The sequence below is a fragment of the Siphateles boraxobius genome, unplaced genomic scaffold, assembly GCF_051911475.1.
Source record: "Siphateles boraxobius isolate OS27281-9 unplaced genomic scaffold, OSU_SipBor_1 16, whole genome shotgun sequence".
Classification (NCBI taxonomy): domain Eukaryota; kingdom Metazoa; phylum Chordata; class Actinopteri; order Cypriniformes; family Leuciscidae; genus Siphateles; species Siphateles boraxobius.
In genome coordinates, this window is record NW_027508766.1 from 8,104,148 (window position 1) to 8,122,983 (window position 18,836).

Sequence of the window (18,836 nt, forward strand, 5' to 3'; positions counted from 1 at the left end):
TATATAGAACTTTAAATTGACTGTTCATATTGACAATGTGGTAAAACTTTTAAACAGGGAAGTTTGTTTTAAAAAAATATTATATAATATTATTATAAAAATTAAATAATAATATTATATAATATTATTAATTCTTAACATCCTGTATTTATAATGTGTGATGTTGATGACAGATTAAGTTACAGTTAGAGGTTAAATATTTCAAGTGATATACGCACAAACACACTCCTGAAAGTTCAAGGTACACGTGATCTTGAACTTTCTGAACAAAAATTCTTTCAGTCAGTCTGGTGATGTGGCAGCTCGTGTGATGTGTATCAGTGGGTTGGTCGATAATAACCAGGAAATTTCTAGTGAATTTAAGAACATTTATGTTATGCATTTCCCGTCTTAGAAACAATGTCCTTGTAAGTTGTTCAATAGAAAATATAGCCTATATTTCCTGTTAAAAACAAAAAGCAAAATCACTACAAATTACATTTTCACTTTAGGGGAGCAGTGGGCTAAAAGATTCTCTAATTTATAACATGAACATAAATGCTGACCAGCCTGTGATATTATTAGAGCACTTTCAAATGCCAAGTGTTGCGGGGTTAACATAAAGACCCAACAGCAGACAAGGCTATCTATAAGCCTTAAAACAAACTGATGATTGCGCTATCTTAAGGATTACTATCTTTTCCTTGCCCTCTAAAACCCTCAGATGGTGATTATTTTACCATGTACTTATTGTTAATTTCAGTATATGATCAGGAGTGAAATAAGTTTAAATGTAACACCTTCACCACCACTCTGTTTCAAGAAAACTGTCCCAGTTGGGTGATCTAGATAATCTTTTAGCAGATGTTCAAACTCATGGAAGAATTAAGGGACCTGATTCCACAACGATACTAACCGACTAAGGATGACCGTCTAGATAAAAGAGGCTCAAAGAGCAGTTTCACAATACCATCTCTTTTTGAAGAGCAAGCTGATTAATGTTTACCTAAATTGAGTAACTATTTTGTGGTATTTATTTTAATAGCATGCCAACAGCACTGTAAGTGCTGATGAAAGAAACTAGCTGCTTACTAGGATGTAAGCAAACGAGCAAGTTCATCTTGTTTGTAGCATTGTTCATGCATGGCAACACAAAGTCACACGGGAATAAACAGAAAGTTTCTTGTCCACCACATAGGCCTGGTTTCACAGACAGGGCTCAGATTAAGCTAGGATTAGGCCTTAGTTCAATTAGGAAATTTAAGTTAATTTTATATACGTGCATGCCTTAGAAAAAAAACATCATGAAACAAAAAAATGGCACTGATCTATTTTAAGATTAAAACAGCTCAAACGTGCATCTAGTCTAGGACAGGCTTAATCCTTGTCTGTGAAACCGGGCAATAGTGTAGGCTACAGTATATAGGCTAATACAGTTTTTAATTGCACATAACAAGTTTTTAATAACAATTATTACAATTTAAGCATTACACCTTTCTTTAATAACAGAGGTTATACAAAAACTCCAAGTTAAAACTTCAACAAAATCCCCTCATTTTTTTATTTGCAATTCAGAACCAGCTTTGTCGCAGTGGTGAACAGCTGAGTTACTGTCTGTCTGCTCACCCAGAAAAAATGACCTAGATTTCTGCAACAGATACTGCGGAGAGTCTGAGGCCAACATGTTTCAAAGCTATGCTATCACAAGTTGTGTTCTATATTAAGTGCACTGGTTGACACAAGTCTCACTACAGCCTCGGCTAAAACACAAATAATACTTCATGGAACAGTTATTTTGTAAAGAAACCATGCCTTTGAGCAAACACTCTTTTAGGGATAACAGCCTGTCATTTCTGTAGGCCGTTTATATTTATAGGTTTAAAAAAAGTTAAAAACATTCAGAACTGGTCCCAGGTTGTAGTTTTTAGCAAGACTGGTTTAAGAAAATTTCAAGTATTCCAGAGGATTCTTTTTGTTGTTCTATCACTGTATGACAGCCTGCTCTTTCTTTGTCTGGTCCAGATTCCAATAGTCTGTTTCACCAATAGTAAAGAGAACAAACAACCCAACCAGCCAATCACCAGGGGTAGGCCTACCACCAGAATAGACCATTCTGGCATATTCTGGAAACTTCCTTTTTTTGACACTGTATGATAATAATTATACACTTAAAATACGGATACAAAACATACCATTCCTAAATGTTTTTTTTATATCATAAATGTTCAGTGTAAAGTATATTTAAATGTTTTAACAAATAAATGTTTTGACTGCGGAAGAATCTGGTCATGTGACGTACCGTAAACGTCACACTCCTGGGTTTGTATAAATACAGTATCATTCGCATACAACGGCAGTTTTCCTACGGAGAGGACATTTTTTCAGAAGCAGATACACTGTCACTAAGCTTTATAAAAGGTAAGACTCAACATTTAGTTGGTTTTATAACATTCTTTAAGACTTTGTTTCGTTTTTCTTGTGGATATTGAATTGATACGGTCGTTTTCTGGATGTCTAAACGTATTGACCTGTATTATGTTATACATAATGCGTTCGTCTAAGTAAGTTATTGAGCTCGAACATCGTACGTTACCGAAATGGATGTTTTATTTAATTGTGAAGTTCGTGTATTTTGCTTTCGATTTGGTTAGTTTTGTCTTATGTATTTTTGCTGAATCATAGTAAGCTATTCTTTGAACAAAGAACCCGGATGTTACTGTACAGCCGCCATGTTAGTGAAGAGGATGTATGATGTTGCGCAGTACAGTTTTTAAATAAAACAAAAACATCTTGTAGTTTTGCCTTCTTGCTAGTTTATTTTCTCACTTTTTGAAAATTCAATAAATACTCAATGTAACTTGTCTATAGTCTACATTGACAATTTAGCACATACTTCGTATGTATTTTGCCTTTCTTGTTCTTTGAGGAAAATGGTTTCATAGAAAATGGTAATGCTATATAATGAATTTTTTTCCCCTTCGGTTTTTTATTTTATTTATTTATTTTGGGGGGGGTGTAGTCCTTTGAAAGACACAACCCACTGTAATAAAATGGATTTGGCTGAGGATACCATATTCCTATTTTGTCATTACTTTTTAATAAAAAAATAATGAATACACTCTGATACACCATAGATGCATTGTGATGTAACAAACTGTCATGTATGATGCAGCTGTACTGTGGCAGAAAAAAGCCACCCCCCCCCCATACAAATGTTTTGCCCCACCCTAAATTCATGCCATTGGTTGAAGGTTGACAGAACTGCCTCCATAAGTTTCTGATTGACTAACACAGATACTAGGGATGGACAAAGCCACTTATTTTGTTTTCAATACAATACCGATACTTTCAAATTTCAAAGGCTGGTATTGTCGATATTGATCCTGATACCTCTAAACTGAACTTTGAAATTATTAAATTACTAAGAGTAAAATGTGTAACTACCCACTTACCATTATATTTGAAAGGCATTTTAACATTCAATACACATTAAGTGCAATTTATTAGATTACATTTGTTTACACATGGTTAATTTTTACTGTAGTGGTAGCCATGTCAATCTATAAATACTATAGTTGAGCTTTGGCCACTATAGTAAAACCATGGTTCATTTTCATAAGAAACTGCCAGTGACAGACTGTTGCACCCATAAAATGCAACCTTTTAATTCTGACAGTGTATGCTTTATAACATTAGTTACAGAATAGAATATGATCAATATGAGCTTTTGACATTCAATTAAATAATTTGGTAATTGCACAAACTAGGCTATTTAGGCTACAATCTTGTTTATTACACCCGTCGTGAATGCAGTGATGGACTGCTGTCTTTCCTCATTCGACTGGTGTTTGGATTTCATGTGATTTCTCATTGTGGTGGTTTAAAATATCTCTGTTTCCTTAATTAATGTGATCATAGTAATTCCATTTTGTAAGATCATTTTTATCGAAGTAATTTCAAACTTCACCAGGCAGACGACGACATTTTGAGATCAAATACAAAAAACTTGTTAAACACGCTCCACAGCGCCACCCAGTGCATTTAATTATATCTGAGTTTTAGTGCTTGACATTTATCATGGATTCACTGCATTTACAGCCAGCAAAGCAATGTAGTAAAATTCAAATAGTATTTTTCAAATAATAATTACAGATAGCCTAGAATTTTCAACTATTCATGCACACCCCTAGAAATAACTCAAACATGTTTTTCTGTCTTCTGATAAGCATTGTCCTATGCTGCGTTTCCCAAAAGCATCAATGGTTTCATATTATAGGATACTTTTGGTACAGTATCGATATCAATACTTCAGCATCAATACACCCATCCCTAACAGATACTTGTTAGAGCATAGGGATATTTTTATGTGTGGTGTTCCAAAAAATACTAGACTATCTCTTTCTGAAGCTTAAAACACTCATGGAAGAGCTCTTCCTTTATTTTGCTGTAACTGGATGTGTACAAATATTTTTATATTTGTTTATGCATCGTTGCTAATTTTACTTTTCTTTCTTTGTTTACAGATGCAGATCTTTGTCAAGACCCTCACTGGTAAGACCATCACCCTTGAGGTCGAGCCAAGCGACACCATTGAGAATGTGAAGGCCAAGATTCAGGACAAAGAAGGCATTCCTCCTGACCAGCAGAGGTTGATCTTTGCTGGCAAACAGCTGGAAGATGGACGCACACTGTCCGACTACAACATCCAGAAAGAGTCCACGTTGCATCTGGTGCTGCGTCTCAGGGGAGGCATGCAGATTTTCGTCAAGACCCTCACTGGTAAGACCATCACCCTTGAGGTCGAGCCAAGCGACACCATTGAGAATGTGAAGGCAAAGATCCAGGACAAAGAAGGCATTCCCCCTGACCAGCAGAGGTTGATCTTTGCTGGCAAACAGCTGGAAGATGGACGCACACTGTCTGACTACAACATCCAGAAAGAGTCCACCTTGCATCTGGTGCTGCGTCTCAGGGGAGGCATGCAGATCTTCGTCAAGACCTTGACAGGCAAGACCATCACTCTCGAGGTCGAGCCAAGCGACACCATTGAGAATGTGAAGGCAAAGATCCAGGACAAAGAAGGCATTCCCCCTGACCAGCAGAGGTTGATCTTTGCTGGCAAACAGCTGGAAGATGGACGCACACTGTCCGACTACAACATCCAGAAAGAGTCCACCTTGCATCTGGTGCTGCGTCTCAGGGGAGGCATGCAGATCTTCGTCAAGACCTTGACAGGCAAGACCATCACTCTCGAGGTCGAGCCAAGCGACACCATTGAGAATGTGAAGGCCAAGATCCAGGACAAAGAAGGCATTCCCCCTGACCAGCAGAGGTTGATCTTTGCTGGCAAACAGCTGGAAGATGGACGCACACTGTCCGACTACAACATCCAGAAAGAGTCCACCTTGCATCTGGTGCTGCGTCTCAGGGGAGGCATGCAGATCTTCGTCAAGACCTTGACAGGCAAGACCATCACTCTCGAGGTCGAGCCAAGCGACACCATTGAGAATGTGAAGGCCAAGATCCAGGACAAAGAAGGCATTCCCCCTGACCAGCAGAGGTTGATCTTTGCTGGCAAACAGCTGGAAGATGGACGCACACTGTCCGACTACAACATCCAGAAAGAGTCCACCTTGCATCTGGTGCTGCGTCTCAGGGGAGGCATGCAGATCTTCGTCAAGACCTTGACAGGCAAGACCATCACTCTCGAGGTCGAGCCAAGCGACACCATTGAGAATGTCAAGGCAAAGATCCAGGACAAAGAAGGCATTCCCCCTGACCAGCAGAGGTTGATCTTTGCTGGCAAACAGCTGGAAGATGGACGCACACTGTCTGACTACAACATTCAGAAAGAGTCCACCTTGCATCTGGTGCTGCGTCTCAGGGGAGGCATGCAGATCTTCGTCAAGACCTTGACAGGCAAGACCATCACTCTCGAGGTCGAGCCAAGCGACACCATTGAGAATGTCAAGGCAAAGATCCAGGACAAAGAAGGCATTCCCCCTGACCAGCAGAGGTTGATCTTTGCTGGCAAACAGCTGGAAGATGGACGCACACTGTCTGACTACAACATTCAGAAAGAGTCCACCTTGCATCTGGTGCTGCGTCTCAGGGGAGGCATGCAGATCTTCGTCAAGACCTTGACAGGCAAGACCATCACTCTCGAGGTCGAGCCAAGCGACACCATTGAGAATGTCAAGGCAAAGATCCAGGACAAAGAAGGCATTCCCCCTGACCAGCAGAGGTTGATCTTTGCTGGCAAACAGCTGGAAGATGGACGCACACTGTCTGACTACAACATTCAGAAAGAGTCCACCTTGCATCTGGTGCTGCGTCTCAGGGGAGGCATGCAGATCTTCGTCAAGACCTTGACAGGCAAGACCATCACTCTCGAGGTCGAGCCAAGCGACACCATTGAGAATGTGAAGGCAAAGATCCAGGACAAAGAAGGCATTCCCCCTGACCAGCAGAGGTTGATCTTTGCTGGCAAACAGCTGGAAGATGGACGCACACTGTCCGACTACAACATCCAGAAAGAGTCCACCTTGCATCTGGTGCTGCGTCTCAGGGGAGGCATGCAGATCTTCGTCAAGACCTTGACAGGCAAGACCATCACTCTCGAGGTCGAGCCAAGCGACACCATTGAGAATGTGAAGGCCAAGATCCAGGACAAAGAAGGCATTCCCCCTGACCAGCAGAGGTTGATCTTTGCTGGCAAACAGCTGGAAGATGGACGCACACTGTCCGACTACAACATCCAGAAAGAGTCCACCTTGCATCTGGTGCTGCGTCTCAGGGGAGGCATGCAGATCTTCGTCAAGACCTTGACAGGCAAGACCATCACTCTCGAGGTCGAGCCAAGCGACACCATTGAGAATGTCAAGGCAAAGATCCAGGACAAAGAAGGCATTCCCCCTGACCAGCAGAGGTTGATCTTTGCTGGCAAACAGCTGGAAGATGGACGCACACTGTCTGACTACAACATTCAGAAAGAGTCCACCTTGCATCTGGTGCTGCGTCTCAGGGGAGGCATGCAGATCTTCGTCAAGACCTTGACAGGCAAGACCATCACTCTCGAGGTCGAGCCAAGCGACACCATTGAGAATGTCAAGGCAAAGATCCAGGACAAAGAAGGCATTCCCCCTGACCAGCAGAGGTTGATCTTTGCTGGCAAACAGCTGGAAGATGGACGCACACTGTCTGACTACAACATTCAGAAAGAGTCCACCTTGCATCTGGTGCTGCGTCTCAGGGGAGGCATGCAGATCTTCGTCAAGACCTTGACAGGCAAGACCATCACTCTCGAGGTCGAGCCAAGCGACACCATTGAGAATGTCAAGGCAAAGATCCAGGACAAAGAAGGCATTCCCCCTGACCAGCAGAGGTTGATCTTTGCTGGCAAACAGCTGGAAGATGGACGCACACTGTCTGACTACAACATTCAGAAAGAGTCCACCTTGCATCTGGTGCTGCGTCTCAGAGGAGGTTCACATATTTAAACTGACAGTCTGCGGGATGGACATTTAATTCTTTCTCTAGCCCCATGCACTCACCACTTTTTATCCTCTTCTCTTCATACTTTAACTGAATCATTACATGTATTAATGTTTTTCCACCTGTTTTTTTTATCTTCAAAATGACTAAATAAAAGCATTGAAATTAAAAGTTGTGGATTTTCTGTTTTGTGTTTGGGCATGACTCGTAATACAAGATCTGGTAAAAGTTAAAATGAGTGAAATGGGACTTATTTTCAAACAAATAAAAATAAAATATTCTGGATAATGCAAAAGCAACACTGCAAGTAGTACTTTCCTAATTACTGTCTTTGTAGGCATGTACACATACAAATTCCTGGAGCCAAGCACTAGCATTTCTATAGATAATGAATTGAAGTTGGGTTGATGTTTCTTATTGTTTGCTTTTTATTTTAAATTGTGTGTTTTGTTTTTAGGAGATTCCGCCTTACATGTAAAGCGCTTGGAGTACCTAGAAAAGCACTATATGTAACTTATTATTAAAGATTGTTTAATTTAAAAGCTGTATGGCAGATACCTAATTTGGTTATATTATACTCCATATATATTGGTAAGAAACTGGGGTGAAAATCTAGTTCAGTGACACCTGTGGTGGTCCTGTTCTAACAGCTGCTGCTATAAATTTCAAAGATGGTGCCATCAAGTGTCTGTTAAAATAACCCAGCTGAAATTCTAACATAACTTTAAACAAATCGTTATGAATTGCGTACTTTATTACCCTATTATTTGTTGTTGATCACCAATTATTACTAACTGAAGTAACAATTTTTATTTATGTAAACATACTAATGGAAGACCAAAGTCGATTAATTTTAATTGGGCTTTCTTGGTGAACGTTAAAAAAATAAGCCTTAAGTCATGGAAATTACTGTTTTTTTCATAGCCTATATTTAATCAGCTATAGTGAATGTCTTTTTAGTGTCTTATTCGAGACATTTGTGCACTATCAATCGTTAAATTCTACAATAGGCCTATATACAATTATTTCTAAAAATAAATCCTTGCTTATAGTAGCCTAATGACCGGAAAGGTCATGGAAATGAAGGCTCGTCCAAACCATAGACTGTAAAAAAAGGTCCAAACACGCGGCATCCTTAAACAGCTGATAAATGAAAAACAGTTATAGCGTCACTTTACAATAAGTTTAAATTCCATAACATTATAATGAGGTATTATGAATTTATTCACTGCATTTATTAATTTAGGTCAATTTATTATTAATTCATTTATAATTAGTTCATATTCTTTAATTATTCATAATATATGCTGTTAATTTACAACTTAAAATGTAATAGTATAAATTAAATTAACACAATGAATATAAACCTAGCTTAATATGCTGTAAAAGTATTTATTACATGATACCGGTATATTAACTAATGTAAACAAATTGGACCTCATAAGTGTTGCCACCATTAAAATAAGGAAAGGCTGAGTAAGCTAGCAGAAATCTCCTTTGAGACGTTACTTTTGTATTGTCCTTAAAACACCTCGTCACCCCTCATTTACTGCTCGCATCAGTTAAATTCATTGATAGGAATGTTGACAAAATAAAGAAATATATCCGGAACAAAAGGAGAAAACAAATCAAAAAGTTTCGACGAAATGTTTTAGGGGGAAGAACGGGCTACAGTCGTCAGCGCAGGGCAGTTGACAGCTGCTTCGAGGCCGTCAATGACACAGGAACATGGCTCAGAGTTGGGCTAACTTTTTCTTCTCTCTACTCGATTACAAGACTGAGAAATTTGTCATCGCTAAAAACAAAAAGATCGGAGTTCTGTTCAGACTCTTTCAACTGGCGGTGATTGGATATCTGATCGGGTAGGTGTCTTGTGCTTCTCTAAATCTAGACATTGCGGTGAGAAAGCGGGCATGGTCAGTTTTTAGAAGATTTAATCTTCAAAAGTAAATGTTTTAAAAGGTCGTTACGTGTTTGTTTTTTGTTTGTTTGTTTGTTTGTTTATGCTCGCATTGGTCACTGTATATCAATTTAATCAAACCGAATATAAGCCGACAGTTAACGCAGCACGTCTCGGATGTTATTTATATCCAGTAGCCTAGACTGAAACCATATTGCACTGTCTTTGCACGTTTTGCATGAATTGAAAAAGACTTCTGTTTTGATTTAGATTCGTAATCACCATTTAGTCCATGGATTTATTAGAACTAGGCAAAAGTTTCTTCACTTCTGCTTCCCAATTCTTTCACGTGCTTTTTGGGCTTCATACACCATGGAACTGCTTCAAAAGGTGTTTGAGTAAGATGACCTGGATCACATGTGATGTGGCCAAATGATACACACAAGAGCGAAAGGCCGCTTAACGCCATTTAAAGCGGCTTTATTCTTGTCCTTCACACAAAAATAACTAATATAAAACTTAAATGAATGCGGTTATTATGTCCTTCATGATGTCTTGGCCATACATGTGACTTATAGCCTGTGGTTAAATTGGGCCGGGGCTCAGGCACATAAGCCTGCTTGTTTGTGTCCTGACTCCTGATGTGCCTGTTTGCAGTCAGTTGCCTACTGGAAATGATGTCACATAACATTTGATGAAAGTGATGCTTTTGAAAACATATTTCTGACGATAAATGAAAGATTTTTGAAATGGCATGTTTATTTTGTCTCGGCGGAGCTGAGATGAGAACAATCGGAACACGGCCGTATTCTTGATCAACTGCTTAATCTCGTTGTCAGTCGATAGCGCACCGCTCGCGCATGCGCATTAGTGACACGGATTAAACGTACGCAGCAATATAATGAATGTTCCTGGGATATCTGTAGTTGCGCGGGTTGTGGAAGCGCGCAAACGTTCCAGAAATGTACAAAAAGTGCCCTGGCCTTGAATGACAAGGTAAGAAAAATAAGGCTAAATCAAAATTAAATAACCAAGACTAGGTTTATCATGTGATGATTTTTCTCAGGAGATGTTTTGAGCTTCTTACTTCATACACCGGATTATCAGCAAATTGCCAAAACTGCTAGCTGGCTACTCAAAATAAACTAGCAATCTATTCAGCCAGCATATTTGTATTTGATCTGTGTGAATTACAGAAATAAGACTTGCTAGACCTACTTTTAGCCACCAAGCAACCTTTCCAAAAGGATAGATTGATTTTATTTTTGTGACTTGTGCATACCTTGATGTGAAATGACGCAGAGTAGGCTGTGTGTGTGACTTCCTCGTTCGGGGAGGTGTGTGTGTGTGTGTGTGTGTGTGTGTGTCTGTGTTTGTGTTGTAGTAGTAAGGAGAGAGAATGGGAGAAGGAAGTGTGTGTGAGGTGGATCTGGTCACCACAGACCCAAATCTTCTCAGCTGTTGCTACTGTCCTATGCTGCACTGTCTCTTCATGTGGCACATTATGTTTGGCACATTGTATGGGTCACTAGGCTATATCATAACAAAGTAATACAATGTGTAATCAAGTGATGACTGATTAACAGTAATGTAAATGCGTAATGTCCTAATAACTGTTATACCACAACAATGTAAAGTATATGCTATTAACCTTGTAGTTTTTCATATAGCTATCATGTAATACTCAATTTCTTTGCACAAAACTATCCAGAAAGTGCCATTTAATGGTATTTAAAGGGAGAGCACCCCCACATAATAAATCCCAATTTAACCCCTGCTTACAGTATTACTCTATGTATCACACAAACCCTAAATAACCATTAAAATGACTTTTTATATTTCGTACAATGTAAATTGTAGTTATAGTCACTGTTGTTTATTTTCTTTTATTGGTGTATCCTCTTAAAGGTGGGTTTTTATTTGGAAGAAAGGATATCAGGAGACGGAAGAAGCCATCCAGAGTTCTGTGATCACCAAACTCAAGGGTGTAGATTTCACCAACAGCTCTCAGTTTGGTCTGCAGCTATGGGGTGCAGAGGACTATGTCATCCCTCCACAAGTAAATAAACTAATTACCTGCATATTTGCTTCGAAAGAAATTTATAGTACCTATTTGTAAACCACATACTCTGTTAATAGACTTTCTCAAAAACTATCTCCAATTTATCTGTTAGATTATGGAGATCACTATAGATAACGACATGACATACACATTGTTTGCTAAGAATTTAAACAATAAACATTCATTGTGTTTATAATGTTACATAATAGAAAATCTATTTTCATCTACATGTCCTCTAAATGATTAGCTGTTTTTTTTGTGGTCATAATTGTGTTTAAATTCATGCTGAAATTAAACAGCTGAGAGACTGATAGAGGGGTATTTATTTAAAGATTTTAAAATTGTTCACCATTTATATTTTAGTTTAGAATTAATCAAACCAAAGCCTTCTATTCCAATTCAGTCCCCTAATTCTTTTGCAAAACTCTGTGTTGCAGAAAATTGTTATGCCTTCAGAATGTTCATTAATGGGATTGAAGCTTTGACAACAAAAGATGCTGTGTAAAATGAGCTGGTTCAAATATGCCACAGGCAGCTTTTGGCGAGTCTAGTTTTTATTTAAAGCTTTTGCCTTGGAAGCTCATTCCCTTGGGCTTTTATTAGATGCAAGAATTTTTTTAAATCATTTTATCGATAAAGAATTAATTTACTAAAGCCTTAAATTGTGAAGCTTGTTGGTTCAGTGTTGAAGAGTTGAAGCGAGAGTATCACATGCCATTAATTTGCTGTTGAAAACATTGTATGTAAGAATATATCATCAATTCTTTTTAACAGGGGGACAGGGTATTCTTTATTGTGACAAATTACCTAGTGACACCCAACCAAAGACTGGGTTTCTGCCCTGAGGTAAGAGACAGGTTGTTGTTTTATTAGTTTTAAGTAGAGAGCTGTATTCATATAGAAGTTTGAGGAGTTTTTGATCTCTGCATTTTAAAACCACTGAGTCTGTTGTAAGTGTTCACTTCATTCTACTTATTTCAGAGTCCTAAAGTGCCAGATGGTTTTTGTACTAATAACAGTGAATGTGTGGAAGGGGAAACTGTTATAGCAGGCCATGGTAAGCACAAAACCTGCATGCAATACCAAGCCTTTTGTTCCCTTATGACTGTACTTCTGAATTTACATAAATGGAAAACCTTTGTGAAAGTTAAGATTCTTGTTCAGAAAAAAAGCATGTTACATTGTTTTATACTACGACCCACTAGTATGTTTAAAAATCCGAGCCTTTAAGGGACTACATTTTACTGTTGTTTATTCAGGAGTGAAGACAGGCCGCTGTGTAAACGACACAGGAACCTGTGAGATTCAAGGATGGTGCCCTGTTGAGCATGGCCGCACACCAACGTAAGAGAACGGTGTTTTGTACCATTTGCAGTATTTGCAATATGTTTCCCTATTCATGCCTGTATGAAACTATTTAAAAAAATAAAATAAAAATATATTAGTGTCGTACCTGTATTGTGCCAAATGTTGCAACAGGGAGCCCATGCTGGCAAAGGCAGAAAACTTCACAGTATTTGTAAAGAACTTCATCAAGTTTCCAAAATTTGCCTTCTCCAAGTAAGTGAAGCCTAGAGCCATCAAGTCAGTGTTTATTTTTGTATTAAAGCCAATAGAATAAATGTTCTCACTTTTCAGAAACTAAATTAGTATGCATTTAGCATTAATTTTACTATTTAGCATTAGTAAATGCCACTAATTGCAAATGCATTTAGTAATCTAACAAGTGACTGGAACTTGTAATGCATTCATAGTTTTATGCTCATGTGTGCATGCCTCATATGCTGTTGACAGAACTGAACTAACCTCCAATAGTCTTTTTTAAAGCTTTTCAACTAGGTTTTCTACAGATTCATGTTTTGCATGTTATTTCCTTTGCAAAGCACCATCAGAGTTTTAGGTTGAGCAACAATAACATGCGTAAAATCCCCCCCAAACAGGATACTGCTGCTTAAGCCCTTTCTCGTAAAATCTATAGATTCAATCTAGCAATTCTAGCTTGTGAGTTATGGACACCAGCTGACTAACATGAACCTTGTATCATAACCCCATAAACCTATTTGTTTGGACTGTTTTCATGCTGCAGTTGAACAGGATTGTTGTCATTTCAAACTCATGCTGAATAAGAAATTTCATGGTTCACTCAAGAGTGTAGGATCATTTCTGTGGCTCAAAAGCAAAGTGTCATCTGGCAAGCAGTTATTTAAAGAGCCCATCCAATCCTGAACACATTAACAAATCCAAACTGAGCACTACCATATTGCAATTCCGCCTTGTTTTTTCTTTTTACCAGAAATAGTAATTCATCGCTGAGTAGTTACAAAGCCACATACTAAAAAACAGAAAACCAGCAAAACGAAATGCTTTATAAAAAGTTTTGTAGCTGTGTGAAAGAGTAGACCTGCTTGCACACAGTAAAGTGTTATGTTTGGATACTGATGGCACAGCACAAGCTGCTCTGAATATCTGACGCTTACTCATCTCTATTTATACCAACACAACGTGTGGTGTATATACACGGAGACTTACTGTCTTGATATCCTGTGCTCAGCCCATTTCAGTGACAGGCTGACAGTTGTTCGCCTGTCCTTGCATATGATCTCATGATGCTGCATGATCTTCACAATATCATCATATATATTAAATAATGTTTCGCCCCTTTTTCCTTTTCTCTCTTCTCAAGATCGAACGTCCTGCCCACTACCAACAGCACATACCTCAAGACATGCAGATATGACAAGGACCATCATCCCTATTGTCCCATCTTTCTTGTGGGAGATATGATTAACTGGACTGGATACAATTTCCAGAACTTGGCAACAAAGGCAAGTGCTTCAAACGACATGACAAGTTAAAACAAGCAAGTCTTCAACATTGAAAACACATGGTTTGATGGTCAAGCAGCAGCTCAGTGTATAAGCAAATAGAGATCATATCCTTACTTGTCCACATTGGGGATTTTTGTAAAAGCTACTCGTACCAATAATATCAAGAGGTTGATCCAGGCACCCCAAAAAGTATTTGGACACTTAAGCCACACTTAAATATGTTTGAACATCTTCTCCGTTTCACAGACAAGGCTTCAGCCAAGTCTCAGACTAAAATGCATGTTTGAGCTGTTTTAACGGAAAGCAACTTGCAATGATAAATCCTAAAATATAGCAGTGCCATTGTTTTGTCTCAAGATGCACACCAGTAGTGTTTTTTTTCTAAGGCACGTTTATAAAAGCTACTTAAATGTCCTAATTGAACTAAGGCCTAACCCTGGCTTTATCTAAGCCCTGTCTGTGAAACCAGGCCCCTTATGTGTCTGCTATATAATTTAAATATAACAAAATATCACAAGCAAAACAGTGACCTGTGAAAGTGTTAGAAGCATCATTTACAATGGGTTGAAATTATAAAGGGTTTGCACTGCATGCCATCATTTTCCAGCAAAAGTGTCATCTGGCATGGCACTTTATGGATTAAGCATATTTAATTTCTAAATGCAAAATAAATAAGTAAATAAAATAAAACAGACTGAAACGGTTAACTCCCCAAACTGCAAAAGAATATCATGATGCACCATGTTTTACACACAAAGTGTAATTTTAATATGATAATGTTATTGTTATGTTTTCTTTTCTTTCATGTACACACACAGGGTGGATCAATTGCAGTAGGAATCGAGTGGAATTGTGATTTGGATAAAGATGAATCTCAGTGTAACCCTGAATATAGCTTCACACGCTTGGATTCCTCTGACATGTCACAGCCCTCAGTCACCTCTGGTTACAACTTTAGGTATAGCTCTGATTTATTGATTTTGGATTTATTGATTTTACTAACCAAACAGCCTTTCACCAAAACTCCACCCATTAAAAAATGTCAGCAAACTTGACCATACAAATTGATTCATTGACAGAGAGCATTTCTGAGTGAGTAGTTTTCTATAATCACAATGTTCACCACCTTTACTTTTCTTTAAAAGCATTTTGATGGTGAGCACTGTATCATTACACTGGCTGACATGTTTCTCTCATTTTCAAGATTTGCTCGATACTACAGTGATGCAGCAGGTCAAACCTATCGGAATCTATTTAAAGTGTATGGCATTCGCTTTGATATATTAGTGAATGGAAAGGTGAGAGATAATCAAAATGATTACAGATTCCTGTTGTTGAGGTCATGGTGAAATATTAAAAATATGGTATTTACTTTGCCAGCTTATTTGTTTTCTAGGCTGGGAAATTCAGTATCATTCCTACAGTGATCAACATTGGCTCTGGACTTGCTTTAATGGGTGCTGTGAGTATATAAGCTAGTTCCCGACAGTGTCACTAATGGTTGATATATAAAATATGTTTCTCAGACTCTTGTGTGATCGGTGCTCATCTCATTCCACAGGGGGTTTTTGTCTGTGACATGATCCTGCTCTACATGATGAGCAAAAGCTCCTTCTACAGAGAGACAAAATTTGAGGCAATCACAAAGTAAGATTATACTCGTGATTTCATATGATGTACTAATGTGTCGTGTGCTTTTTAAACAGTTTAACTGCAGTGGATTTGTTTTTATTTACATATGGTTCCCATTCATACTATTTGCACCTCTAGAAAACAATCTGGAAAGCACAGAGAGAGAAAGCATGTAAGACACCACGGTCATCGCAGACAAGATGGGCGACACAAGAGGGAGGAGAAACAGGAAACAGAGATGCAGCCATTGACATCAGTGTCATCTCAGCCCAGTAACAACCCAGAGAAACAGATCCAGCCCACAAGCACAGCGCTCAAAACCAACAGTCCCGAGAGAAAGCCACAGGCTACAGTATCATTCAGGACAGAAAAACAGACCATTTCTCCTGTTTCAACTTTGAGAACACCACGCAACCATTAGAGGATTTTTCTAATGCTGAATCCCATTGGACTTACTGTGGATGTATGAAGGGAGTTGTTATAACGGTCTGTGCTCAGTCATACCAAAGATGATTAGTGCCAGTGTTGTTTATGCTCTCCTACACTCTTAAAATGGTTCTAAACTAGGGTGACCAGATGTCCCGAAAAATTCGGGACTGTCCCGAAATCTAAGCTGTTGTCCCGAATCCGGCTCTAATTGTCCCAAAAATTATACTAAAGCAAAATCTTGAGTAGTTATTAGTTATGATAAAACATAAAAAACTGTCCGTGGAGGTTGTGTCGTCCTGCAGCCAGCCCCCGCCGACTGCTCATTGGCTGCAGCATCTTTTTTGTTTCTTTTTTTGAAGTTCTACAAAGATAGGCGTGAATTTAGATATGCATTGATAAGCTCACTTTCATTCATTGATTCGTTTCGTTGATTTTCATTGATTGAGGTGGCTTTGACAGTTACAGATTTGAAAAACAACAAGGTGGGAATAAAGAACCCTAAACTCCAACACAAAGAACCATTTTAGCAAGGTGTTCTTCATGACGACACGGTTCTAAATAGAACTGTTACTATATGTGTAAAGAAACATCTTTTTTTTTTAGAGTGTAGTGTTTTAAATGCCAATGGATGTTTTTGTTACAAAGGATTTATAATAAATAATTTATTGTAAATCTGACCTGACACCAAAAACTGTCGAACCAAGGTTGAATAAATAGTAAGATATTTGAAGAACAATGCTTAGGTCACTGGGTTGCTTTCATTTTGAATAAATGTAAGTGTATAAATTAATAGTTGTATTCAGCAAGGATTCATTAAACTTATCAAAAGTGACAGTAAATACATTTATAATGTTATAGAAGATTCTATTTTAAATAAATACTTTTTTTAAGGAACCCTGAAAAAAATGCATCACAGTTTTCACAAAAATATTAAGCACAACTGTTTTCAACATTGATAATAAGAAATGTTTCTTGTGCAGCAAATCTTATTAGAATGATTTCTGAAGGATCATGCGACACTGAAAATTCAGCTTTTCCATCACAGAAATACATTTTAAAATATATTAAAATAGTAGTTATTTTAAATTGTAAAATTTCACATTATACTTATTTGTTTTACTGTATTTTAGATTAAATAAATGTATGCTTGGTGAGCATGAGAGACTTCTTAAAAAACACAAAATAATCTTATAAATCCCAAACTTTTGCATGGTAGAATGAATATTCTGGATGCTTGCAATAATGTACATACATTGTCTACATATGTGGATTATTAACAAAAATTGTAACTTTCACTACTGCGATTGGCACAAAAAGTATTTTAAAAGTGGACTTTAGGCACTGAGGACACCCAGAAATATGATTACACCTATTCAGTCTGAATAAACAAACAGATTTTTTTCCCCTCAAAAATGACAAAATATTTAATTAAAACTACACTACAGTAATTTAAGTGTTATAATTTGAAAAAATACCCATGAGTAATCCAGAAAAAAAAACACTGCTAGTCATGATTGGCACACTATCCACACACACAGGCTACACAATCTTAAATGTTTCAATGATAAAGAACAAATAATAAAACATGTTAAATGTTGTTCATTTTTATAATGCACTTCAAGTAACCACACAGTTTAATCTATGAGGTTAATGATTTAATTTTCTCAAAACATTTGAAATAAAATTAAGTGATTTATACAGTTTAAAGGTAGTATTGTGTTTTACTGGTTCCTATTGATGCCTGGAGTTCACAGAGTTCTGCAAATCACATATAGAAACCAAGCTGAAAACAAATTAGCCTCCCTGTTGGACAACACTAGATCCAAACCCAACCCTGCCCTGGAACAAGTGTTAGGAAAATATTAAATTACAAGAAGAAAAGAGGACAACACACAATTTTTAAATGTCTAAAGTTCAGTGCAATTAGTACTGAGAAAAAAATGTTTTAAATTTGAATGGCTAAACGCAAGTAAGGTCACGGTCATGATCTGTGGTACAACAATCAGCACTCTCCACCCTGAGACAGGATCTCTATCATGTTACTAGTAGTTCTACATCTACACGGCTGCTGTACTGTCCGAGTCCCTTTAGTACACATGCACCATTCCGTAGAGGAAAGTCCAGAACAACACGTAAGTAAAGAGGCCGCCCACGAGGCCTCCTGTAAAAAGCAGACGTCGAGATTTGAAGCACTTGTTCCATCGGCGACCGGCTTTGAGAATCAGGAGCAAAGACAGCAGGAAAGAGGCAAGGAAATAAAAGACGAAGCCGTAGAGTCCCGTGAGCCCGAGGATGCCCGCTGTCGCCCCGGACAGAGCAGACACGGACGTGCGGCAGTAGTCGAGCACCGCGTTGTTTCCTCTGACGGCCACCTCACTGATGAACTGCGGTCCCTCGCGTTTTGCTGCTACTGTGGCCATGTTGTGATGTTAAAAACACGCTGAGAGGAGAAAAGCGAAAGACAGATGACAACATAAAGCCGACTGAGAGATCATACATTCACGTGAAATCC

At 38.3% G+C, this 18,836-nt stretch overlaps 3 protein-coding genes across 4 annotated transcripts; 2 read left to right on the plus strand and 1 right to left on the minus strand.

Annotated features, from left to right (window-relative positions):
- Window positions 1-2,114: 2,114 nt before the first annotated feature.
- LOC143739182 (polyubiquitin-C) lies at window positions 2,115-7,644 on the plus strand. The gene is made up of 2 exons (XM_077231462.1): window positions 2,115-2,397; window positions 4,503-7,644. Exon 2 carries the CDS (start codon window positions 4,503-4,505, stop codon window positions 7,476-7,478), a length of 2,976 nt encoding a protein of 991 aa, XP_077087577.1. The 5' UTR covers window positions 2,115-2,397; the 3' UTR covers window positions 7,479-7,644.
- A 1,281-nt stretch (window positions 7,645-8,925) lies between these two features.
- Window positions 8,926-17,060, plus strand: p2rx5 (purinergic receptor P2X, ligand-gated ion channel, 5). Of its 2 annotated transcripts, none has more exons than XM_077231472.1 (12): window positions 8,926-9,335; window positions 11,282-11,432; window positions 12,210-12,281; window positions 12,417-12,492; window positions 12,695-12,779; window positions 12,915-12,995; window positions 14,119-14,260; window positions 15,082-15,221; window positions 15,468-15,561; window positions 15,660-15,725; window positions 15,825-15,910; window positions 16,034-17,060. In XM_077231472.1, the coding sequence occupies exons 1-12, from the start codon at window positions 9,202-9,204 to the stop codon at window positions 16,314-16,316; spliced, it is 1,410 nt and encodes a 469-aa protein (XP_077087587.1). In that variant the 5' UTR covers window positions 8,926-9,201; the 3' UTR covers window positions 16,317-17,060. The 2 variants fall into 2 exon arrangements, with proteins under 2 accessions (XP_077087587.1, XP_077087588.1); XM_077231473.1 differs by lacking the exon at window positions 8,926-9,335 and adding an exon at window positions 10,158-10,369.
- Window positions 17,061-17,957: 897 nt separating this feature from the next.
- Window positions 17,958-18,744, minus strand: emc6 (ER membrane protein complex subunit 6). The gene has a single exon (XM_077231481.1). It carries the CDS (start codon window positions 18,742-18,744, stop codon window positions 18,412-18,414), a length of 333 nt encoding a protein of 110 aa, XP_077087596.1. The 3' UTR covers window positions 17,958-18,411.
- Between the last annotated feature and the right edge of the window lie 92 nt (window positions 18,745-18,836).

Bases quoted from the DNA above. Each gene is read 5' to 3' on its own strand.
- emc6 (XM_077231481.1), bottom strand. From the start codon at position 18,744: ATGGCCACAGTAGCAGCAAAACGCGAGGGACCGCAGTTCATCAGTGAG.
- LOC143739182 (XM_077231462.1), top strand. From the start codon at position 4,503: ATGCAGATCTTTGTCAAGACCCTCACTGGTAAGACCATCACCCTTGAG.
- p2rx5 (XM_077231472.1), top strand. From the start codon at position 9,202: ATGGCTCAGAGTTGGGCTAACTTTTTCTTCTCTCTACTCGATTACAAG. The intron at 12,996-14,118 runs GTAAGTGAAGCC...TCTCTTCTCAAG, and splicing joins CCAAAATTTGCCTTCTCCAA to ATCGAACGTCCTGCCCACTA. The intron at 15,911-16,033 runs GTAAGATTATAC...TTGCACCTCTAG, and splicing joins AAATTTGAGGCAATCACAAA to AAAACAATCTGGAAAGCACA.